A 25,070-nucleotide genomic window follows, 5' to 3' on the forward strand; every position below is an offset into this window, starting at 1 on the left:
CTCAGCCAGTGCTTATGAGCATCTAAGTTGGCAGCATCTAATATCTAAGGTTTGCCCTGTGCTTTGCTGTTTCATAACATGTTTTCTTAGGGAAGGAAATGGCAACCCACTCCAGTATTCTTGCCTAGAGAATTCCGTGGACAGAGGAGCCTGGTGGGCTGCTGTCCATGGGGTTGCACAGAGTCGGACATGACTGAAGCAATTTAGCATGCATGCTTGCATTGTAGAAGGAAATGGCAACCCACTCCAGTATTCTTGCCTGGAGAATCCCAGGGACGGAGGAGCCTGGTGGGCTGCCATCTATGGGGTTGCATAGAGTCAGACATGACTGAAGCGACTTAGCAGTAGTAGGAGCAACATGTTTTCTTTCTTCCTTCCTTCCTCCCTATATTTCCCTCCTCCCTTTCTTTCTTTCTTTCTCCCTCCCATCTTTCCCATGACAACCCTGTGAGGTACATATTATCCTCATAATTACATGAACATATGGAAAGGTTGAGTAATTTGTTCAAAGTCAGACAGCTAGTAATTGGCAGATCCAGGGTTTGAACCCCTGTTTGTGGAGTCCATGTGCTTCACAGTCTTCTGAATTGCCCCTGACTTTGCTCTGTGTGTATGTGTACATTAGTACTTGGATGGCCTGGAAATACCCTTTTTTCTCTTTCACTTGATTAGTCCCTCTCAAAATAGGTTTCTTTGTTTTAACTAAGCAAACCATCACTCTTTCGTTGAGTGAGTTTTTCCTGTGCTGACCTACTGTCTTATAAGATCTTGGGACATTTTAAATATAATTGTTCTGAATCCTGTACCTCTGTGTTTTGGTTCTGTTTTGTGTCAGGGCTAAGCAATTCAAATTTAGGGCTAGAGTCTTTAGAGGTTGAGTTTTCGTCTGCTGACCTAAAACAAATAGGCTGCCCGTTATTTTTCTAGCAAAAATGGGATTGTCAGGATCAACAAAGAACTGCACTCACTATGAGTTCTGCAACCATGGCGAGCCACGTGTGAGTCCCTTGCCCAGGAAGAAGAGTCAAACTCTTTTAAGGAGGGAAAAAGGAAGTTGGGAGGACTATAGTAAACAAAGAGTCCATTGGAGGAATCGAGTGTTTAAAGTGCAGTGGCTTTCATCAGCTGAATGGTAACAGTGTCTCATTGGATGAGCTCTTGCCAACTAGAAGAGGAAGTCTTGCTACTTCCTCTTGGACTCTGCTATTGTTGTAGGGTGTGAGAGCTCTCCCTTCAGCCTTCCAACTCTTATTTTAATTGAGGTTTTTGTTTATTAATTTTTACATTTCCTCCTTTTGATTAGGATCCTTCTCTGAAAGCATCATTGGTCAAGAGTTAGGTGTTCTTGTTTTAGCAGCTTTTTGTCCCTTGGTGCCAGGAAGGACCTTTTCTGAGTGTAGTGTCCCACATTGGAGGGAAAATACACAGAAACCTACTGAGATCACATCTAAAAGTAACTCTCAGGTTCTTTTATCTAAAGTCCATATATCATTAATATCCTAGTCATTGGAAATCATCTGAAATATTAGGTCATCATCAAAGGTTTGACAGACACACTTGATCCAGGTATCTTAGAAAGGCTGTTTCATTGGATGTTGTCTCCTTCAGTTCCAGGAATCTTTCCATTCAAGTTACCAAATGATGTGCAGATCTGGTTTGGTTTGCTGCTTTGTTTAGCTGTGTTATGTAAATACAAGAGTCTGTTCCCTGGATTTTGGCTGCAGAAATGTTGGTTAGTAGTACCCGATAGGGTCCTTTCCAGTGAAGTTGAAGAGAGTCTTTCTGGAGGTGTCTTTTCCAGTAACGAAATCTCCAGGTTGCAAGGTGTGATGCTTAGGGTATTCATCTCCCAAGAGCGCTCTGTGAAAAGATTGCTCTACCAAAATGGTTATTTTTGATAGAAGCTGTAAGATGTTTGCAATATTGGAATACTTCTCCTTTTATCATTTGTGAGTTAGAAGAATGATGAATCAAATGCATTGAACATCTTGTGACTGTTTTAAAGGGTGAAAGTTTGAGTTCCAGAAGGGGTGGATATGAGATTTAGAAGAATTGATGGCAAATCCTTTAGAAGGATTGATACAAAAAAGTGCTTTTTGCAAAGGTATTTGGAGGGCCTCTTTCCTCCAGTTTTGCCAGTTGAGTCTTCTTCTTATTTATTTTTTGAATTATGAAAGTATGATAACTCATCTATAGGAGACTTGGAAAATATAGAACAAAGTTGCAAATAGTTGCACTAGTTGTTGCAATTATTTTTTTTTAAATAGAGAAGTTAAGATTTTTAGTTGGAGTTTTAATTTCAAATTCTCAAAAATTAATAGAACAAATAGAAATGTAGAAGGATATAGTAGACCCAAAAAGCACTATGAACCAATTCAACATAATTAAGATTTATTCAGTTTTCACATAACAGCAGAATACAAATTCTGTTCAAGTTCTCATAGACTCTAAACCAAGAGACACTGGAACATACTCAGAGACATAAAACTGACAAAAATTTCATGGTCTAAAGGTATTAAGATGATTAGATAGCATCACTGACTCAATAGACATGAATTTGAGTGAACTCTGGGAGATAGTGAAGAACAGGGAAGCCTGGCATGCTGCAGTCCGTGGGGTTTCAAAGAGTCATACACGACTTAGTGACTGAAATATAGCAACAAAAGTATTGAAATCATACAGGGTCTGTTCTCTTATCACTGTGGAATTATGTTAGAAATCATTATCAAGAGATATTTGAAAATAACTCACATATTTTCAAGTGGAATGTGACATTTACCAAAAGAGATCTTTGACTTAGCCATTGAAAGCCTCAATAAAGTTAAAAGACTGAAAAAACACAGAGGGTAATTGCAGAGAAGAAAGTTTAAATGAGAAATTAATATCAAAGTGAGAAATTAATATTAAAGATATTTTAAAGAAAACCTATGTATTCAGAAATTAGATGTCCACTTTTAAGTGGTGAGTGTATCTAAGAAGCCATAATAAGGGAAATTAGAAAATATTTGTAACAAAATAAAAATAAAAAGAGAACTTATCAGAATTTGTTGCATGCAGTTGAAGCTACTCAGTACAGTTAAAAGGTATGAAAAATAACAGATGCTAGCATAAAATTCTGTGTAATTTGAACAAAATCTATGCTTTAGTTAATAATACTGTATCACATGTTAATTTCCTGTTTATTTTACAACATAGTATTTCTTTATATTCTCAGAATTAGAAGTTTCAAGCCTCATTCAGATTATTTTTTAAAAAAATCACTAAAATAATAAGCTGTTTAGACTTTTAGTAGTAATGCCAGATGCCAGAATAAATGGAACTAATACCAAAGTTTTGAGTGAATATGAATTAGATATCTAGCATTCTATTCATACTTAGTCAAACAAATGGAAACAAAATATCATAAGCCTTTTAGTTAAGCAAAAAATCATGTTTTCTAAAATATAGATTATAAATATTATATATATGTATACCTAAACTTTTTTTTACTATATTAGATAAAGGCATGAGAAATAATAACAACAAAAAGAGTTGGAGAAATTGGAAAACATAAAATAAATGAAATGGGAGCCTTAACTATAAAATAGAAAGAGTGAAACAACTAGATCGAAGTAAAAGATCATCGTATAGTCCAGTTGTTTTTAAACATGGATGCTCATTAGAGTCGCATCTGGATTTTTGGAGGAAAAAACAGTACCTGGGTATTTGTATTAAAAAAAAAAATGCCAAGATAGTTCTACTGTGCATTTGGATTTTAAAAAGTGGTTGCAGATTTTTCTGTTATATGTTAGTTTTAGTAATATAGAATTCTATTATTTTCTGTTGACCAATCATGATACAATGGTTTTAAAATGAAGAAGAGTTACATAATCACAATAACAAAAGATATTTATCAGTTTTCATAATCAATAGCCAGGAAAAAAAAAAAGATAATTACAGTAATAAGCCATAATGGAAATATGATTAACCTAACAATATAAAAGATAAAATAATTGCATACAATATGGGGGGTTAAGTAGAGTGAGGTAATAAGTAGAAGTACATACATGCAAATATTTTCATCCACCTAGCCAGTCTGTATCTTTTGATTGGTGCATTTAATCCATTTACATTTAAATGTAATTATTGATATGTATGATACTATTAACATTTTCTTAATTGTTTTTGATTTATTTTTGTAGGTCTTTTCCTTCTCATGTTTCTTACTTAGAGAAGTTCCTTTAGCATTTGCTGGTTTGGTGGTCTGAATTCTCTTAAGTTTTGCTTGTCTGGAAAGCTTTTAATTTCCCCATCAAATCTGAATGAGGGTCTTGCTGAGTAGTGTATTTTTGGTTGGAGGTTCTTCCTCTTCATCACTTTACATATTTCATCTCATTCCTTTCTGGCTTGTAGATTTTCTGTTGAGAAATCAGCTGATAACCTGATGGGAGTTCCCTTGTATGGTTTTTGTCGTTTTTCCCTTGTTGCTTTTTAATATTTTATCTTTGTCTTTAATTTTTCTCAGTTTGATTATTATGTGTTAGTGTGTTCCTCCTTGGGTTTATCCTGCCTGGGACACTCTGTGCTTCCTGGACTTGGTTGACTATTCCCTTTCCCTGTTAGGGACATTTTCAGCTATTATCTCTTCAAATATTTTCATGGGTTCTTTCTTTCTCCTCCTCCTTCTGGGACCTGTATAATGCAAATGTTGGTGCCTTTAATGTTGTCCCAGAGGTCTCTTAGGCTATCTTCTTTTTTTTTTTTTTAATTCTTTTTTCTATATTCTGTTTTGTGGCAGTTATTTCAACCATCTGTCTTCCAGGTCACATATCTGTTCTTCTGCCTCAGTCATTCTGCTATTGATTCCTTCCAGTGTATTGTTCATCTCTGTCTGTCTGTTCTTTAGTTCTTCTGGGTCTTTGGTAAACATTTCTTGCATCTTCTCCATTCCTTTCCAAGATCCTGGATCATCTTCACTATCAATGTTCTGAATTCTTTTTCTGGAAGATTGCCTATGTCTACTTCATTTAGTTTTTTTCTTTTTTTTTTTCTTTTCTGGGGTTTTATCTTATCCCTTTATCTGGGACATAATTCTCTGTATTTTCATATTGAACTGACAGTTGAACTTTCTGTGATGTGGTTTTTGTTCTGATAGCTATGGGATTGTAGTTCTTGCTTCTTTTATCTGCCTTCTGGTGGATGAGGCAAAGAGGGCAAAGCTTATGCAAGCTTCCTGATGGGAGGGGCTGACAGTGGGAGAAACTGGATCTTGCTCTGGTGGGCAGGGCTCAGTAAAAACTTTAATCTGTTTGTCTGCTGATGGGTGAGGCTATGCTCCCTTTCTGTTAGTTGTTTGACTTGAGGCAGTCCAGCCCCAGAGTCTGTGTGCTTTATGTAGGGTTAATGGTGTTCTCCAAGAGGGCTCCTGCCAAAGGGTACCTCCCAGGACTGCTGATGCCAGTGCCCCTGTCCTTGTGGCAAGCCACTGCTGACTCATGCCTCCACAGGAGACCCTCCAACACTGGCAGGTCGATCTGGTTCAGTCTTCTCTAGGATCACTGCTCCTTTCCCCTGGGTCCTGGTATGCACTAGACCAGGGTATGTTTGTGCCCTCCAAGAATGGAGTCCCTGCTTTTGCCAGTCCTGTATTCAAATCCAGCTGACCTTCAAGGCTATATTCCTGATGTGGGGCTCAGAACCTTCATAACAGTGGGAGAACTTCTTTGGTATTATTATTCTCTAATTTGTGGGTCATCTACCCTGTGGGTGTGGGATTTGGTTTTATCATGATTGCAGCTTCTCCTTTGTCTTTGAATGTGGGGTCTCTTTTTATTTTGGTGGGTTCCAACATCCTCCTGTCAATGGTTGTTCCACAGCTAGTTGCAATTTTGGTGCTTTCTCAAGAGGAGATGAGCACACGTTCTTCTGCTCCACCATCTTGAACCAGTTTTGCCAGAACCTTAGTGCCATTAGTGCCTTCAACTAAAACAGAGAACTGAGGGTGGTGAGTAAAGGTAAAGTGTTATTACATTGGCCAGATAGCACAGATTTGTTGAAGTACTTGACCAATAAAGTAGGTTGCATGATCATTATGAAGACTGAGAGTAGTTCTCCAGGTAGGGACAATCTTTTCCAAAAGGACTCTAGCCACAGAAGAGGCTGTCTGCAAGGGGAGGCTTCATTCAGTCCAATGTGAAAACATACAATGATCAAAATATGTTTATATCAACAAGAGGGAGGAAGTTGTATGAATCTATTTGCCATATCTTGAATGACCTGTTAGGCAGTTTAAAACATCAGAGAGTGGTATCAGCTTTCTCTAGGTTGTACTTTGGACAAGTGGGACAAGTGAGGTAGGCACTTTAAGCAGTCTTGTTAATGTTTCCTGCCAATATTGATTCACAAATGCTGCCATTTTATTAGTAGACCAATGGCTGAATGGATGTGCAATGGTGAGGAGTGGGAATTTTAGAGTCTCCAATATGACTGGGTGTTATTTGGTATGAACTAGCACCTTATCTTTTTAATCACACAATTGTTGAATTTTTAATCTTGTCTTTCCTTTTTTGAGTCCAGTTATTATGCTTCTGTAGCCAGCTTTTCTAAATTCCTATTTGGGGAAAAATTTATTTGAACCATGACAGAGGTTTGGCTGTTCTTGATTTCTTTTAGAGCAGCATTTCTTCTAGAAAAGTCAGTGAAGTGATTTCCCTTAGCTTCCAAATAATTGGGCTTCCCTGGTGGCTCAGACGGTAAAGAATGTGCTTACAATGAGGGAGACCTGGGTTTGATCGCTGGGTCGGGAAGATACCCTGGAGGAGGGCATGACAACTCACTCCAGTATTCTTACCTGGAGAATTTAATGGACAGAGGAGCCTGGTAGTCCATGGGGTCGCAAAGAGTCAGACACGACTGAGCAACTTTCACTTTCACTTTTCCAGAGAATCAATTTTAGATGCTCTGGGATCTTAACAGCTATAAAGCGGTGGGTTAAAGTATCACATCCAATAGTTTCTGTATACATGGGCCATTTTAAATTTTATTTCTGCTGAAAATAAGGAAACCGTGTTGCTTCCGCAACATTGCAAAGTCATGAGCTGCTGAAAGCATATCTACTGTCAGTATAAGTATTGGCAGTTTTGCCCTCAGCTAAAGTATCAGCTTGTGTAGGAGCGTGTAATTCAGCCTGTTGAGCTGAAGTGACCATAGGTTAAGATGCTGCCTCAACGTATTAAAAGGAATTGCGATATATCCAGTCCAGTATTCACCATTGTCATCTTTTAAATAAGAACCATCAGTGAACCATGAGAAGTCAGCCTTACCCAAAGGAATTTACTGCAGAATATCAGTCGGGAGGTGATCTCACAGAGTCAGGAGGTGATCTGCCAGCATTGAGCAGCTGTGAAGGACTTTTTTTTTCGGTGACAGAGGGGAGAAGAGTAACTAGGTTAAGTGTATTATAATGTAATATTATAGTTAAATGAGGAGCAGTTAACAAAAGGACTTCATAGGAGGTAAGGTGACTGAGAAAAGTTGAGTGTGATGAAAATTCAGCAGGGTTTCTAGTACACGAAGTAGAGAAATTGTTAAAGGAGATCCCACAGTGATACTCTTGTTGGCCTTAACGAAAAGGGCAGTGGCAGTTTTGACTCTAAGGCAAGATTTTTCCCTGTGTCATGGATGGTGCCCAGTTGCTGGCTCTAATACCATGTGGTTCGTGGTGGTCCCCATGTTTTTGGGTGAGTACTCCAAGGACATTCCCTTCCATTCATTTTCCTATACAAAAAGGAAAAAGGCAATCTGATAATTGGACTGCCCAAGGGCAAATGGGTTAACCAAATTCTCCTTCAGTGCTTTAAAGGCTGTGTGGATGAGTTCTTATAAAGTTAAGCCAAGGTGGTAGTTCTTTAGTAAATCACATAGAAGTTTGGTCATAAGGGAGAAATTTGGAATCAGCAGTAGCTAACCAGCCTGAGAAACCCTTGCATGCAGTTGGTCCTTAGTTTTGGGTTTTGGGAAACTTAAGACACCTTGAATCCTATCTGGATCTAGGTGGAACCTTTGTTCTGAATCAGTTACCTTAAATATTGAACCTGGAGTTTGGTAAACTGCAGTTTTTCCTTGTTGACCTTATGTCCCTTTAAGGCTAAATGATTTAGCAAGTTGATGTTACCTTCCTGTGAGGAGGCTTGAGAAGAATAAAGAAGTAAATCATCAACATATAGCAGCAAAGTAGAACCTCCCAAGAACTTTTTATCATCCAAATCAGCCTTCAAGTTTTGTGACAAATGAATTTCTGAGGCATTACTCTTAAGGTGAATTCTTTTTTATTTTCAAGTGAAGGCAAAGTGGTGTTGACTAACTTAAACTGGAATGCTAAAGAATGCTCTATGTTGATCGGTTACAACACAGAATTTGCTTCCATGGAAATGAATGTTAGTAATGTATGAGGGTTAAGAACAACAAGGTGTCAAGTGATAATGTTTCTTACTCAGAGATCCTGGACAAACCTTCATATGCGGCCCTTAGATTTTCTTGCTAGCAAAATAAGAGTATTACAAGAAGTAGTGTCGAGGGCAAGGACTTTCAGTCTTCTGTTATGGACTTTGTACCTTGAAGGGCTTCTTATAAAGTATTGAGTAATTCTGGGGAAGGATTTTGAGGGGTCTCTTTGAATCTTGATAGGAGGCGCATTATGAATTTTGCCAATATCATTTTGGAGATTTTGCACATAGGGTTGGTAGCTGATTCAATAGAAACAGATGATCTGTGTTTCCAGACCCTACTCTAGTGTTGTCAGAAATGGAGCAAATAGAAGACCTCAATGGGTCATTTAATTCACCTGGTTGGTTGCTTTGATGACTGCTGTTAAGTTCTAGAGTTATTTTCCCCTTTTAGGAGAAAGAAATTTTGACATGATACTTTTCTAAGAAGTCTAAGTCTATTAAATGGATGGGGCAGAGAAACCGCAGAGAAAAAGGTATTTATCTCTCAAAGAGTCTACACAAAAGAGGATAGGCTCAAAACAGGAATCTCTGAGGTTCATCGGAGATCCCCATTATTTAAATTGATTTAGTGTCCTGAGGCAGGGGTTGTTTCGTTATAGTGGGGTTGAATCCTGAGAGTATAGCCCCAGTGTCAGGACTGGACGAGATTTATCCATAATCTGGAGAAATGTTTCTCCAAGCCGGTTAAGAGGGAGGATTGGAAAGAGCCTCTATAGTTCCTTGAAGTTCTGCGATTGAGAATTGGGAGGACATTGGAAAGGGTGGTTAGGCAGCAGAAGGTACCTGAAACGTTAAAACTTATCATCTCTTTTTCAGTGTCCTGGCTCTTTGTGAGAATAGAAACTAGGAGGGTTTGGGCTTCACTTTGAGACCTTAATTTGCTGTAATTGAAGATTAAGAATTATAGCAGTCTTTAAGGTGACTCACTCACAATGTGAGAGAGCTAGTTTGCCAGATGAACTAAATCTGGAGTGGACACAGTTTCTCATTCTATCCTGGTCCTTTTTGCTAGAAGGGAAAGGTCTCAGTTCAGCCCATTAGTAAATGCATAGCTAAAAGCTATGCAAATGGAATCAATATCTGAAGGAAGACCAGAATTTCTTTTAAAAATAACATTATAAATTGTAATACTTATGAATAGGCTCATCAGATTTTTGTTTGAATGCCTTAATTTTGTTTCTGTCAACAGACTTTGGAAAAGCCCTAGGGATTGCCTGATGAAGTTGCCTAGTGATTGTCTGAGCCTGTTAATAACAGAAATCAGTGGGCTGGTCGCCCGGTTGTAATCCTAGAGACCTTCAGGATTTTTCCCATTAGCAATTTTCATCCAGTACTGGTTCTGGCCTTCATTCACAAGCATATGAACTAGCTGATACAAGTTAGAGCAGTAAGGTTGATAAATTTGAATGCTTTATTAAATTTCTCAGCAAATATATGAGGATTTTTGGTTACTTTGGGAAAATAATCTTTGTGGTTTGCAATTCAGCTTTAGTCCTGGAAACATAAGAAATTAAGAGTTTGGCCTCAGGATCCTCAGAGCGGTTAATTTTAGAGGCTCAAGTTCTGATAAGTTTAGAGGAAAAGGGAGTGAAGAGTTTTAGGAGAAGTTGGGCCAGAGAATTAGCATGGGATACTTGAGGGTATAGAGGTGTAGACAGCATAGAAGAAAAGGAAGAAGTTGACCCTGGAGACAGAGCCTGAGACAGCCCAGGAAGAGGAGCTGGAAGCTTCAGAAGCCACTTTATATTTCTTTAATCATTTGTTTGTCTTAGTTATTTTTAAATCTTATTTTGCAGAAAGGCAATTTTGTCTCCTAATAATGTTTGGAAGCCTCAAAATACCAGTCAAAATAGGCATATCATTCAGTTTTTGAAAGTTTTGAGCTATGGTTTTTAGTTTGGTTCTAAGAAAAGTTTGGGATTTTAACAGTTCCTCATAATGGCTTTGATATTTTAAATTGCCTTTTGTTAGGTAGGTTCATTTAGTTCGAAATGTGTGAGAAAGGATTGTGTGTTTAAACAAAATTGGCAGGAATCCTGGTGTGGGGAATGCCCTAAAAATAGAAACATAACTGGGTTCCCATCTCTCAGAAGTTTTTCTCTTGAGCAATCAGTAATTTTCAGACAGCCTGTTGTTCAGTCACTAAGTTATGTCTGACTCTTTGTGACATCATGAACTGTAGCACGTGAGGCTTCCCCATCCTTCATCATCTCCCTGAGTTTGCTCAAACTCATGTCCATTGTCCATTGAGTCAGTGATGTCATCCAACCATCTCATCCTCTGTCTCCACCTTCTCCTCTTGCCCTGAATATTTCCTAAACAGCTCAAATATTAGCCTGCAGTCCTAATACCAGCCAATCCTAGGGGAACAGTCTGGTCCTGGAAGAGCCAGGCTAAAGGCCGCACAGCACAGCTCTAATGACACAGCCTAATTCTGAAGGAGTCAAGCCAAAGATATAACACATAGTTCCACTAGAGCAGTTTAGTCCCCAAGGAGTTACATCAAAGGCTTAACAGCACAGTCCCAGTAGAATAGCTCCTGCTTCAAAAGGAATAAGGCCAACGGCTCAAGTGGCACAGCTCCAATGAAGCAGCTCTTGTTCCAAAAGAAATGAATAGAAGACCAACACAGTTTGAATTGTAACAACCTAGAAATCAGGCTGAAGTGTCAGGTTAGTACTTGAGTATATTGATAGAATAAGGCCTATCAGAAACAAGACCTAATAAGAAAGGATGAGGCTTTAAAATAGATTTCAAATAAAACCTGGAGAACTTCAAAACACAAAGGGAGCAGAAGCTTGGATTTGGATGAACAGAGGAGGAAAAACAGCCTTAAATCCCAGGGTTGGTGAGAAAATCAGTGAGCAACAATGGACTTTAAGTGGGTACCACATCTGTTTGCTCACCAGACTTGGAGTCATTGGGGTCTTCTCTGAATCCCCATACAAGCCACCAAAATCTTGACATAAATAGGTTGACAGTTACTTCTCTAGCAAAAATGGGTTTATTTGCAATCAACAAAGATTTGCAATTTGGAGTTTACAACCATGGTGAGCTACATGCGAGCCCCAATACAGCAAGGAGAAGAGAACTTTTTCAAAGAGGGGAAAAGAAAGCTGGGAGGGCTGTAGTAAACAGAGAATCCATTGGAGGAATTGAGAGTTTAAAGTATACTGGGTTTTCATTGGCCGAGTTGTGACAGTCTCTTGTTGGCTAAGCTTTTGCCAAGCAAGAATGGGAAGTCTTTTTCTTCTTGAGCTTTGCTAACTTTGTAGGGCATGAGAGTTTGCCCTTCTGGCCTTCTGACTTTATTTTAATTAGAGTTTACTAATGTTTATTAATTTTTGCACATTGTAGATCTGATGCTGAATCACTTAACATAATGGTAATTGATTAGCAAATGTCCATTGAGCACCTACCATGTGATATGCACTGTTATTCAGTTAGTCCTTAATTTCCTGTCACTTAAACTCTCAATATTTTCATGAGGTAAAGCTAATTAGCACTTGGGAAATACAGATATCTTTGTATGAATCTTTTGTATATACAGTTGGCCCTTAAACCGTGTGGATCCACTTGTATGTGGATATTTTTCAATTGCAAATACTACAGTACTACATGATCTGTGGTTGCTTGAAATCTGCAGATGTGGAAGAGATGTGAATATGAAGGGACAACTGTAAGTTATATGTGATTAACCCCCATCTTGTTCAAGCGAAAGTGAAAGTCACTCAGTCGTGTCAGACTCTTTGTGACCCCATGGACTATACAGTCCATGGAATTCTCCAGGCCAGAATTCTAGAGTGGGTACCCTTTCCCTTCTCCAGGGGATCTTCCCAACCGAGGGATCGAACCCAGGTCTCTCACATTACAGGCAGATTCTTTACCAGTTGACCCACAAGGGAATCCCAAGAATATTGGAGCGGGTAGCCTATCCCTTCTCTAGCTGATCTTCCTGGCCCAGGAATTGAACCCGGGTCTCCTGCATTGTGGGCAGATTCTTTACCAACTGAGTTATCAAAGAAGCCCCATCTTGTTCAAGGGTCAGCTGTTATTATGTATATGGAGTGATGATGCTACTGATCCCTCATAGTTGGACCTGAACTTGGAGGTTTTAGTAAGGAGCAGAGTTTCTTTGAATTCCTCATGGTCTCGTTATCTCCAGACTGGGTGGCCTGTGCACCAGTGTCCAGTTTGAGAGGTGTCACACCACAGGGAGAAAGCCTGTTGACTGTGGTTGCTTGTTCTTGAGTGAAGTGGGATGGAACGTCAGAGTAGAAATTCCCAAACTAAGTTCTAGGCTGGGTTAATCAGTGTTTAAGTTAATCAGTGAAAGGGTTAATCAGTGTTTAAGTTGATCTAGTCTCTCTTCTGTGTAAAAATCTGGTTTCCATTTTCTTGGGGATGAAGTTCAAATTCTTTAGCTTGGCATTCAGTTTCTTCCAGAGTTTGATTCAAACCTCTCTTCCTAGTCTTATATCCTTCAGGCTGAGCTTCCTGCTGTTTCTGGGTAGGTCCTCTGCTTTTGCATCTCTTTGCTTCCCCTTCTTACTTCTAGAATACCTTTGCATGCCTCTCTCCCCTGCCCTGTACCTCTTCCCATCTCTAGAGATTCAGATAGTACTGAAGTTTTAAAGTATACTTCAAATGCCACTTCTTTTTCTTTTTTTTTCCTGGGGAGCCTCCTCCCATGGCTCCAGCTGAAATAATATCCCTTTTACACTTCTGTGGCTATTTTTCACCTTAGCATGCACTGCTTTAATTGATAAGTTTGTATACATAAAGTACATGTATGCATGCTCAGTGTCTCAGCTGTGTCTGACTCTTTTGTGTCCCCATGGACTATAGCCTGTCAGATTCCTGGGTCCGTGGAATTTTCCAGGCAAGAATACTGGAGCTTGTTGCCATTTCCTTCTCCACGGGATCTTCCTGACACAGGGATCGAACCCATGTCTCTTGTGTCTCTTGTGATGGCAGGTGGATTCTGTACCCTAGCACTGAGTAGACCCTTCTAAATTGTATTCTCCTCAAGGATATAGAATATATATGTGTCATCTTTTTATTTCTTCGAGTATATTGCTATCAGATTCTCAACTATTTGAGTAAATTAGGCATTATGGTATAATAGTTAAGAATTTGGGCATCAGAGGAACCAGGTTCTTAGACTACCATTTATTAACTATGTGATTGTGACAGGTTATTTAACCTCTCTGAATCCATTTACCCATTTGAAAAGGGGAGTAATAACGCGTCCTTAGTACAGTGGTTGTAGGGATGAAATGATTTAAATTGCTTAGTAGGTACATATTACGCAGTAAAGTATCCAATAAATAATATATTTAAAGTTGTTTTGATTTACATAAAGGTGAGTTTGGATCTTCCACGTTTTCTTTGAAGGATATTTTCATGTAAATGTAATTAGAAACCTCATCTGGAAAAGGTTGACACATCTTTCTTTGTTCTGGTTTATTTCATTTTAAAATCAGCCCCGAAAATTTCATTAGCTTTGGTACTCTAGTTAGAAAAACAAATTCTCCAGAGTCAGTGCTGGCTATAGCCTCATTTAAGAAATACAGTTTTAGGGAAAATGGCCTTAGGAAAAACATTCAGATGTGTACTCAGAGTGCACATTGTGAGCTGTGTTGTGACTGATGTGGTTGGTGGGCATATCATCGTCTGGAGAGCTGAGAGGTTTTCCGAGTCTTCTCCAGCCATGTTTGAAAGAATGCAGAAGACTTCATCCCTCCACCCTTCCCCTCCATGTCTCAGGCTTGAATGGATTAGACCAACAGAGGTTCTTGGAATGTATTAGGACAGTTCTTCCCCCATGGAGGCTAGGGTCCCTCTCTCCATTGCTGACTGAGCATCCACTGGACATTTCCCTCCTCTCGACGGTATCTTCATCAGTGGGACAGGATGAAGACTGACCCTGTTGTTTCTCTGTGAGTCTTGGCACACCTTCCCTGACATAGTCAGTTGTCATCTAGAAGCTTTAGGCAAGACTGCACATCACAGAAATTAGTCAAATGTATTTGAACATGGTCTGTTTCCTTTTGCCTATGTAATAATATAGAGTTCAGGCTGTAGAATGGCATTGAACAAGGAGACATCACTTGCTTTTCTTACAAATTAAGCAATAGAACTCAGTTTAAGATGCCACTTGTGACTTGGGGAAATGCCTCTCTCCAAGCACAGTTTTTGGTAGAATGTGCTCTCAGCTTGTCCACATATGGGGAAAGAGAAGAGTCACTGGGAATTCTGCTTTCATCTGTTTTAGCTCCAGGCATGGGGATGTGCTGTGGCTGAAGAGGGACACCTGGCTGTGACCAACAGTGACTATGTTTGTAGCTCATTTTCCTGGTCACTTGGTAGAGAGCTTGTGGGCGTCTCTTTCTTCAGTTCTGTGGGAATCTTCCTTAATGCACAGTGTCAGGGCAAGTGGCTGTATGTTAATAGTAACCACATTCTTACGTGGTAAGCTCTGACCAGACTTGCGTAGTTGGAAAGTTTCACCTAGTGTACCTTATCTTTTTTTTTTTTCTTCTTCACTCATCAAGCATAAAATCAGGAATATCACCTCTGATGAGTGTGATGAACTATGGAGTGGCCAATTTCCTCTCTCCCTTTGTTCTTTCAGTGACACCTTCTCTCAACCAGTCACTGTGCTAGGTTCTCTGGATACAGTGGTGAACATGCAGGAACACAGTCGTCACTCTTATGAAACTTACCATTCTGGGAGACCCTAATCAGATAATTATCTGAACGAAGTAAAGTTGCTGTGAAGAAGAGGTACATAGGATTCTGGGAGTGAAATTGGGGCAGGGTTTGGCCTGGTTAGATGAGTCAGGGAAGACTTCTTGGAGGAAGGAACTATTGCACAGAGGGCTGCTGGCAGGAGTAGGGTCCATTCCAGAAACTGGCAGAGGCCAGGGCTTGCAGAGCCCACTGGGAGGTGGCGGCCCAGACCCTGCAGAACCTTTTAGGCCTCGGGGAGGTTGCGGGGGACTTTGGTCTGTGTCCTTAGAGCTCTGGAAAGCCATTGCAGGGTTCACTGCTAGAGCTGGCATGGTTGGGTGGAGAGCCATTGGAGGGACAAAGTTGGGAGACCAGGAAGGGGCAGTTTCAGTTATCCAGGCAATGAGGGGGTTTGGTTTATAGGTTGCTGGTATTGAGGCAGGAGTGTGCAGAACTGAAATGCATAGGAAGCGAAATGGACAGACTTGAGGAGGAGAGCATTTGCTGTCAAAGATAACGCATGGGTGTCTGTCTCTGACTTCTGTGGCACGTTGAATGGTGATGTCCTTTGCCTAAATAGGGACACAGGACGGGACCTGTGGTTGGCTCTTTGGGGAGCTGGTAGGAGAGAAGAGAGAATTTCATTTTGAGAGTGTTGAGCTTTACCTGAGAGTGGGGCTTCTGAGGAAAAGCTTCAGCTTCTCTAGGGCTCATGTCCTCCTCTCAGCTCTCAATGTTGGTCCTCTTATCTAAAGAATCTGACATTCCACACAAACCAACTTGTGTTTCTTTGGCCAAGCAGATCAATGTAACAGGTTTTGAGGGCCACCTTGTCCAGCCCTGTCCTACACACTCATTGTGCATTGTAATTCAGAATCACTCATGAATCATTCTAAATGCAGTATGATGGGGTGCAGAGAGTAAGTATAATTGGCTTTCAGAGCAGGGAGAGATTAACAAGGCCTGGGGCCTTTGGTGTTCTTGTACACACAAGAACACCACTTGTAAGCAGCCGAGAGGCTAATCCTGTTGCAAGTGCTTCCCTCAGCCGTTGGTCTTTATTAACTGTGGCCAGTTTCTAGATCCAGGGACAGTGACAGAGTAGCAAAGAATTTTAAGCATAGTTATATCCAGTCTTGCTAACTTTGGACATCAGATGCACCGATAATAAACATAACTGTGAGGTTACCTTGAGTTCTTCATTATGTACGTGTTTGTAAGCCCCTGTGTTCATTTGCACATGTGTGTTGTTTTACCCAAGGAGCAAAAGGAAATGGCTTGATTTGTGCTATTACTGGTAAAACTTGTATAAACCAATTTAAGAAATTAGGGTAAACCTATCTATTTCAGTGAAAGAAAGGATTATACTTGGCTTACTCTGTTAATCTCTGGGGAGTTAGTATCTGCTGTGGCATCTCCAGGAAGAGAAGGGCAGTGTCCTTTGGTTCTCGAGTGAGCAGCAGCTTTTGGAGCAGCCTGGCAGGGCCCAGACTCCCAGCTGCTTCCTCGTCCCTTCACTGCCTGGTCTCCTCACTCAGCGGCAGAGCCTACTTACTCTAAAGCAGATCCTTGTCCTCCCTGGAGGCTGCCAGTCACGCCTTCCCTCTGCTCTGGCCAGCGTTCTGCCTTTCTAGCAACAGATGTTTCTGAAAAGTAAATATTATTGCCTCTGCTTGGCTCCTTGCTGTGTCTCGCGCTGCCTGAACATGAAACAGTGGGGTTATATGAGCAGGGTGCCACGAAGCTTGGCATGCACCCAGCGCCAACACCAGCCTCCCTGCCTTCTCTTCTCTTACTGAAATGTGTGTGAGAGATTCCTGTATGCATCAAAATGAAGGCACCGGAAAGAAGTGTCTGTGCAGCTGCATATCCAGCGTGGTCACCTACATAAGAGGCCAGCACTCTTTCTGGGTGGCAGTAGCCAAGCAGCAGTGGCTTTTGGGTGTTCTCTTTTTGGTGTTCTCTGCATTGTCCCAAGTAACAGAGAGGAGTGGATCTTAATGGGGTGAACCAGTGCAGTGTGCTCCAGGGACCTCAGTTCAGAGGGCTTGGTAGAGTTGCAGATCCACGTCTTAGAGGTTGTGTGCGCTTATGTCAGCCCCTTCACGTCTCCGACTTTCAGTACGGGTAATTGTGCCTCGCTTCCTGGGCCCTGTTATGAAAGACTAATGTATTAAGGAAGGGTAGCCCAGCCCTGCCTAGAACAGAAGCTGACAGCCTACAGAGCGCTTACCCCGTGTGTTTCAGTGGGTCTCCTGGCAGCCCCACCACTTAGGTAGGCCCCCTCACCCAGAGGATGATGACTTACATTAGTTGGGATGTTAGAGGCTTTATGACTAACCCAGGGTTAGTTGCATAGCTGATTAATGATGGAGCTAAAACGTGAATCCAGGAGTGGCGGAGGTTGAGGTGAGGGCCAGGGCCTGGGGAAGGGATTGACCAATGTATAGAACCAGGACCCCATGTAATGCCAGTGGAGAAGGGAGGTTCTCATAGTTGAGCTGAAAATGCTATTCCAAAGGCCGGGAGTAGATGCTGAACAAGGAAACAGTGGTGTTCACTATACCTTTACATGGAAAGTTCTCTCTCAGGCACGTGTCATTCAAGCCCATGGTGAGTTTCTTTTCAGATTCCAATGGCTGGGCTGCTCACTCTACCCAGCTGTCCTTCCTGGCCCACAGCCCAGTGTTGACTCCATACCAGAACTCATCACCTAATCTCCCATCCAGGGGACCAGCCTCTTTTTCAGCTTTTTGGGGCCCACAGTGCTTCACGGGGTATGCTGAGTGTCACCACATAGGGAAGTCGGGTCACACTCTGGTTGTAAGCTTACAGGTTTGTTTCTGGTTCCATGGGCCTCCCGAGGAAGACCCCACAAAGGCCCCATTGTGCATCATTAGCCACTGCTCAATCTTTGTTGGCAGCACGACTTTTCAGGTGCCTGTTTGGGAGCTTTCCCAAGCCTGGCTGACTTTTCTCCTTTCTTCTACCTTGTTGAGAAGAGGGTCCAGCTTGAGTCTTACTTGCCCCATTGGAGAGGCACAGGAGGGTTGCTGAGTGGATAGAGAAGCACTCCTGTTCTTACTGTTTGCTCAGGCCTCTATCTGTGAATCCCGATCAGAGAAACATTCTGGCAAAGCCTAGACTTGAGTACCACCTGTCCACATTTCATGCACTGTAGGAAGAGCTTTGTCTTCTACTTAGAAACATTATTCTTCCTCATTTTCTTCCTGCCTGACAGTTGCCACCCCTGTCCTTCTCCCCACAGTGTTCTTTCAGATGCATCTGTTTCTTTCTTGACTTGCCAGGGAGTGATGTGTGTTCTTGGGGATATTCTCAGCCTGGGTTGGCCAATCTTAAGAGATGCCCTGAGAGATTTCTCTGCCAGAATCTATACTTTTGGCCAAGAACCATTCCATTAAAGTGACTGAATCAGAGACTGCTGGCCGTTGGCTCCTTTGTTCTCCCCTGCTCCAAGTGCCTTCCTCTGCTGGTGACAGGTAGAGGGCCTTGCACAAGGCATAGCGAGCTTGGGACCCACGTCGTATGAGCTGAGGTTGGGAGGGCAGTCCCAGAGCAGGAGCCCCTGGAAACCGTGCAGTGGTCTGAGCCTCAGACCCAAGAAGAGTGAACACTCGCTTTGGCGAGCTCACTACTGGGGGTTGGATTTGTATGTAGCTCTCCCCGTCCCTGCCACACACATATTATTTAGCACGTACTGAGCAGGGTACAGTGCCAAGTACATGGAGAGGAAACAAACCAAGCCAGCACATGGAAAAAACATGACCCCTAACCTCAAGGGACAAATTTAGGAACTAAAAAAGAAGTGCTGAGTATCATGGATGCTTTTATTCCAAAAGGTTCTGTTGATCTGTGAAGCCAGAATCCTCCCTCACCCCTAACTCCCCCTAGTACCTTATGAAAGCCAGACCTCGCTGCCAGTTATGCCTCATATTTCCCTCCTCTGGGAATTTGAACATAATGCCATTTCCCCTTCAATGAGGGAAACATGTCCGAGGGTAATTTGAATGATTAGCCTAATCTGCAGGAAGGCTGCACATGGAATTAAGTTAAGCACATTTGTGCCGAGCAGCCTCGTCTGTCAGGCCACTTAAAGGTACCTCGGTGGTTTATACCCTTAACAGAAGCTGAGGGTTCCGGAAGGGTCATTGGTTTTTATTACTGTCTTAAATGAAAGCTTGTTTTTAAAATTTGACAAGGGCCTCTGAGAGCTTTTCTTATAGATACCATGTGTGGGGTGCGCTTTTTACCCCAGCTCAGAACATTGCCAGGGCTTTGTTCTCGTGGCGGTGGTGGAACGAGGTCACCCAGGGAACTAACTGGTTCAGGCAGAGCTTTGTCAGGCTGGTGGCTGCTCTCCTCTGGGGGGAGCCCAGAGGGTTCTGAGAACTCAGGACTTGTGTGTCCTTGAGTCAGAAGAGGAGGTTGGGGTGCTCCTGTGTAGTTCCAAGCCCTTTCTGCCAGCTCCCACCTAATGCCTGTTTGTCGTGTGTGTTAGATTGGGGTGCGTATTGTTGAGTCTGACATGGGGGCAGCTTCACTGACCCATGTGGAGGGTCAATGACAGAGCAGGGCTGAACAGATCCTAATGTGGGCTCTGACCCCGACATTCTTAGGCAAGTGGATTCCCATGTGTATCAAGTGGAGATGGCAGGACTCTCTGTGTAGTTTGAGGAATTAAGGGAGAGGGGGCCAGACTCCTTAAAGCAAATGTAGCAAAAGTACTGACTTGTGAAGCAGCTATTTCATGTTATAAACAGTTACTTACTATTTTGAATTTACATTATTTTGTGCTCTGAGCTGGACTCGGGAACAGATCTAGCTGCTTTTTGTAGTACAAGGACTAAAAAGCTCAGTAAATATGAAAGCAAATTTATTTCAGTAATTCACATTTTTTACTCTTTTTTTTGTTGTTGCTAGATTTGTCTTCAGCGAAGCGGAAATTTGCAGACTCCTTAAATGAATTTAAATTTCAGTGCATAGGAGATGCAGAAACAGATGATGAAATGTGTATAGGTAAGTCACAACCACATGTAAGAATATAAAAAGTGCACTGTTCACCACACTTTCATCGTCCTCACTGGGTCTTTCCCCTGGAACAGCGAGTATGGAAGTGTCATAAATTAAGTCGATATTAAGAGTAGACCCAGCAGAGTGAAGTGAGGATCAGGGGCCCTGGGGCTCTCCTGGGCTTTTCCTCAGAGTTCTGCGATTGCCTCTCCCCCCTTTGGCCTGTAGAAGAGCACGGGAAGGTTTGCGGTGGGGCTCCTGTCTCCGCCCTCCACTAGGCATGCTGCTTCTGGCTGGCTTCATGATGTTCTTCCCCCAATTCCAAACGTGGTACCTTAGGATTAGAGCAAAAGTAGAACATGGGGAGATGGGAGAAGAGCTAGATCAGAGTTCCTAATGCAGACATATTTTCTTGGACACTCATTTTTTAAAAACTGAATTAACGTATAAATTGAATTTGTGTCAAGTTCCAGTTTTTCAGCTTCTTTAAAAATTGGGGAGCCTGAGCAGCCGACCTCTTGTTCTGCCCTGGCAGCAGTTGGCTGTGGCTGTGTACTGTCATTGCCTTTGGATGTGGAGAGAAGCTGGGTGTCTGCATTATTCACTGCCCACCGCTCCCCCACCCCCACCTACCCCTTGGATTTTCCTTAGCAACAGATGGAGGTTCTCATTTATTACCTCACTGCGTTGTGTCTCCCTTCACCGTCTCCTGTCCATCTTTTGTGGGCAACACTCAGCACAGAGGATTTGCAACGTCAAGACACCTGTCTTTGCCAGATCCTAGTCTTTACACCATATCCTTCCATTGGGCGTATTGGTTGATTCCATTCAGTGAGCAGGAGTTGAGCGAGTTACACTGAATTAATTCAGTCACTAAATGCTTATGGAGTCCCTGTTGGCTTACAGAGCATCAGAATCTGGGGATGAGCAGGGGGAATTGGGAGACAGCTGAGAGCAGTGAAAACATCATTGTTGTAATGCCTGAAAATGTGAATGCTTTTCCCAACAATACATGAATGTCTCCAATATCCTTAGGGCTATTGTATGCAATGCTTGTTGCGTTTGGAATAATTTCAATGAAAGAGACTGTCTACGTCTTACTGCTACACTGCCAACTGTGTTGCAATAATAAGGGGCTTGAGGATTCAGAGAGGAGGAACCCAAGGCAGAGAGATGGCTTTCAATGCCAGCGGCATTGTTTGTTTAACTCTGGTGCAAAGAAAAGGTTGGGTTCTGACGCAGCCCCACAACAAAGGTTGCAGAGGTTGAATCCTGGGCAGGAAACCCTTGAACTCCTGAGAAGAGCTCTACCCCATCCAGCCTGGGAGCTGGCCAGCATCCCATCAGTCCTGGGGACTCTCAGGAACAGGGAGGCCTTTTCCTTGAAGGAAATCCTTCCCCAGCTTGAGTTCCCAGTGGATTATCCTGCATTTTGGGGTCATCCTTAATGGTTAGTGATGAAAAGACAAGGGGAGCCTTGGGAAGAGTTGTCTTTGGGCTTCTGCACATGCCAAGGGATTTTAGTCCGTAACATAATAGCTGTATCTGGAAGGGTTTCCAAGGGCCTTTCACTCTACTTCCACCTCACGACCCCTTTCTCTTTTCCAGCAAGGTCTTTACAGGAGTTTGCCACTGTCCTCAGGAATCTTGAAGATGAACGGATACGAATGGTGAGTATGGCTGGGTTGACCTTGGTCATGGACAGTGTGATCATTGAAGGGGCACAGGGTTTGTTATCAGAAGAATGGGGTTGAGTCCAGGCTCTGCCACTTGATTGCTCTGGGCTCGTGAGCAGATCTCATCTTCTCATCCTTGCTGGGTTTTGAAGCCTTTTGTAAATCTTAAAGGTTTACCATGTGTAACTTAGAACCACGTACTTACCCTCTTAAAGATTCACTATAAGGTGTGTGTATATATATATGTATGTATATAGAGTATATGACTTAGGGTGGATCATTTGAATTACTTAGCTTTTAGATGGAATAAATCTTTTGAATTTAACTCAGATCCCTTATTGGCAGAATGGGAATGAAGGTGCCCTGCCCTGCTCCCCTTCTCCTCACCTTACTAAACTCATCTAAGAGCTCTCTTTTGTTAATTCTAAGGCACCTAACACAGTGCCTGCCATGTTGGTAGGCACCCAGTCAAGGGGTACTTAGTAAATGATAGGAACTATAAGAAGCTTTTCAAAGAGAGGCAGTATGCAAATTCAAGAATCTAAACACTGATCTCCAGGTTTCTAAGAGATATCTTTTGTATGAGGATTTATTCTGATGTCGTTCAGCATTCACAGATGAGGGATTTTGTGTTCACAAGAAGCTCTTGTGGGCCTCCCTCTTATTCCTAAGATATTAGGAGTGAAACTGCATGCTGCTTTGTCCCCAGGTGGGCTTGTTTCTAGGCAGCAGTGCCGCAGAGGACAGTCATCCATGAGCATTGGTTTCTCTTCCCATACTGACAGTCAGTTGTTTCAGGACTAAGTACCGCCTTATCCTGCTCAGGTTGCCATAACAAATTTCCACAGACTGAGTAGCTTAAACAACAAACATTTATTTTTCACAGTTGTGGAGACAGGTAGTTCAAGATTAAGATGCTGGCTGATTTGGTTCCTGGTGAGGGCCCTCTTCCTGGCTTGCAGACAGCCACCTCCTTCCTCCTTGCTGTTTCCTCACAGTGCAGAGAAAGGTCGGAGAAGCTCTCCTGCCTCTTCTAACAAGGTCATTAATCCTATAATGAGGAGTCTATCCTCATGACCTAATTATCTCCAAAGACTCCATCTCTAAAATTTTTAATCAGTACTATCACATTGTGAGTGTTGATAAACTGAGGCTTGTTAAATTTTTAAATTTATTTGAATAAAAATTGGTTCAAATTGGGTGGAACCAACCCATAAATGGTTAGGAGCACCCCATCTAAAGGAGATAGGGCAGAGATTTTTATATAGCAGATGTGGAAGCAAAGGAAGGAAATTATATATATATAGCTTAAGTGGTTTCCTTGTTTGGAAAAGTCTAGTTGTTTGTGATTGGTTTCATTTTCTTAGATTTTAGTTTCTTCACCTTGAGGAACTTAAAGCCTTGGGTTTTAGTTTGCTTATGTAGGCTGCTAAGGCATTAGAGCCACCTCAGTCTAATGGCCTCCTTGTTTAATTTAATAGGGGTTAGGGCTTCAATAGGAGAAGGCAATGGCACCCCACTCCAGTACTCTTGCCTGGAAAATCCCATGGACGGAGGAGCCTGGTGGGCTGCAGTCCATGGGGTCGCTAAGAGTCGGACACGACTGAGTGACTTCACTTTCACTTTTCACTTTCACGCATTGGAGAAGGAAATGGCAACCCACTCCAGTGTTCTTGCCTGGAGAATCCCAGGGATGGAGGAGCCTGGTGGGCTGCTGTCTATGGGCTCTTACAGAGTCGGCCACGACTGAAGCGACTTAGCAGCAGTAGGGCTTCAATATGTGAATTTTGGAGGGGATGCAGTTCAGTTCACAAGCTCTACCAAGACATTATGTAGGCATGCATTTTCCATTTTAACTCTCATGATGACTCTATGAAGTGGGACCTTCATCATCTCCATTGTCCAGATGAAGGTACTGAGATTTACATCTGTAAAGTAATATGACCAAAATCACCCAGTTAATAAGTGGCACAGTCTGAATTCAAACCCAAGTGTGAGTGATATCAAAGAAGCAGGTGTTTCTTTAAAACTTCAACCAGAGCAGAAGTCTGTCACTTTCAGCTCTGTAGAGAGAGGCACTGTTTGCCTTGATTGCTCCCTGCTGGGTTCTTGAGCCAGAATCAGGAGGGTGGTGGGTGGAAGCAGAGCAAAGCTTGTGTGTGTGTGCACGTGCTAGTGCCTCAGAAAGGGAAGTGATTCTTTTGAGTCTGGTGCTTGGCGGAGTTGTTATTTGGGGGTGGGGGGGTGTGTGGCAAGCAAATCATGATGAATACTCTGCAGATTGCTATGGTCTGGGGTAAGGGAATAATGACTGGATTATACTTTTCAGCTTGCCTCTGCAATTTTATTATTAATGTCAGTGAATCTAGTTTCTGCTGTCTGCATATGAGTGTCTGGCCATCACAAGCCCCTTCCCTAACCTCCTTCCCTTGTGATAACTTTGTATTCAGTTCAGCTTAGCCTGGTAAAGCTGTACCTTCCTTGGGAAGCCTTCCTGGCCATCCTTTGTATTTTCTGAACGTCCAGTTCCTGCCTCTTACTCTGCTTGTGGAGTGTCTTGATAGTCACTGCATATATTTGTGTCCCATTGGAAGTTTAAGTTCTTGAAGGGTGAAGAAGGGTTTACTGTGTTCCCATATTAGCTTAGTACTTGGAACTGGGTGGAAATCATATAGTCATAGAATCTTAGACCTGTATGGACGTTTTTCCTTACTGTGTACAGCCTCTTATTTGACAGATAAGAAAAGTGAGATGTCCTGAAGACTGATAGCTTGCAGTAGCAGGTACTGGGACAAGGACTTGGGCGTCCTGATTCCCATGTGGGAAGTTAGGGCTTTTGTGTATTTAGCATCTAGTGAGGGCTTGATTCTCCCCATGGAGGCCCACTGGGACAACTTGGGGAGTTTAAAAGATACTTATGTGTGGAATGAGGTAGAGAGTTTCTGATTTATTGGTCTGGAGCCTGGCCTGGAGATTGGGAATTTTAAAAATTCCTCAGGTGAGCCTAGCTTTCAGTTAACATTTAGAACCACTGACTTAGGGGCTCTGAGCACCATTGTGTTTGAGATTTATACTTGATTTGTGGAAAAGATGAAATAAGTGAGCCAAATGACAGTATAAATCAAGCAAGTTAAACAGTATT

At 42.1% G+C, this 25,070-nt stretch overlaps 1 protein-coding gene across 7 annotated transcripts in view; it reads left to right on the forward strand.

Annotated features, from left to right (window-relative positions):
• Window positions 1-25,070, forward strand: part of ARHGAP26 (Rho GTPase activating protein 26) — a 663,940-nt gene that overhangs the window by 308,414 nt on the left and 330,456 nt on the right. For all 7 annotated transcript variants that reach the window (XM_065918816.1, XM_065918817.1, XM_065918815.1 and 4 more), the window contains 2 exons: window positions 20,163-20,258; window positions 21,861-21,922. In XM_065918816.1, coding sequence (XP_065774888.1) covers window positions 20,249-20,258; window positions 21,861-21,922 — 72 coding nt within the window. In that variant the 5' untranslated portion in view covers window positions 20,163-20,248. The remainder of the gene's footprint in view (window positions 1-20,162; window positions 20,259-21,860; window positions 21,923-25,070) is intronic.

The sequence above is a fragment of the Muntiacus reevesi genome, chromosome 1 (genome assembly GCF_963930625.1).
Source record: "Muntiacus reevesi chromosome 1, mMunRee1.1, whole genome shotgun sequence".
NCBI classification, from domain to species: domain Eukaryota; kingdom Metazoa; phylum Chordata; class Mammalia; order Artiodactyla; family Cervidae; genus Muntiacus; species Muntiacus reevesi.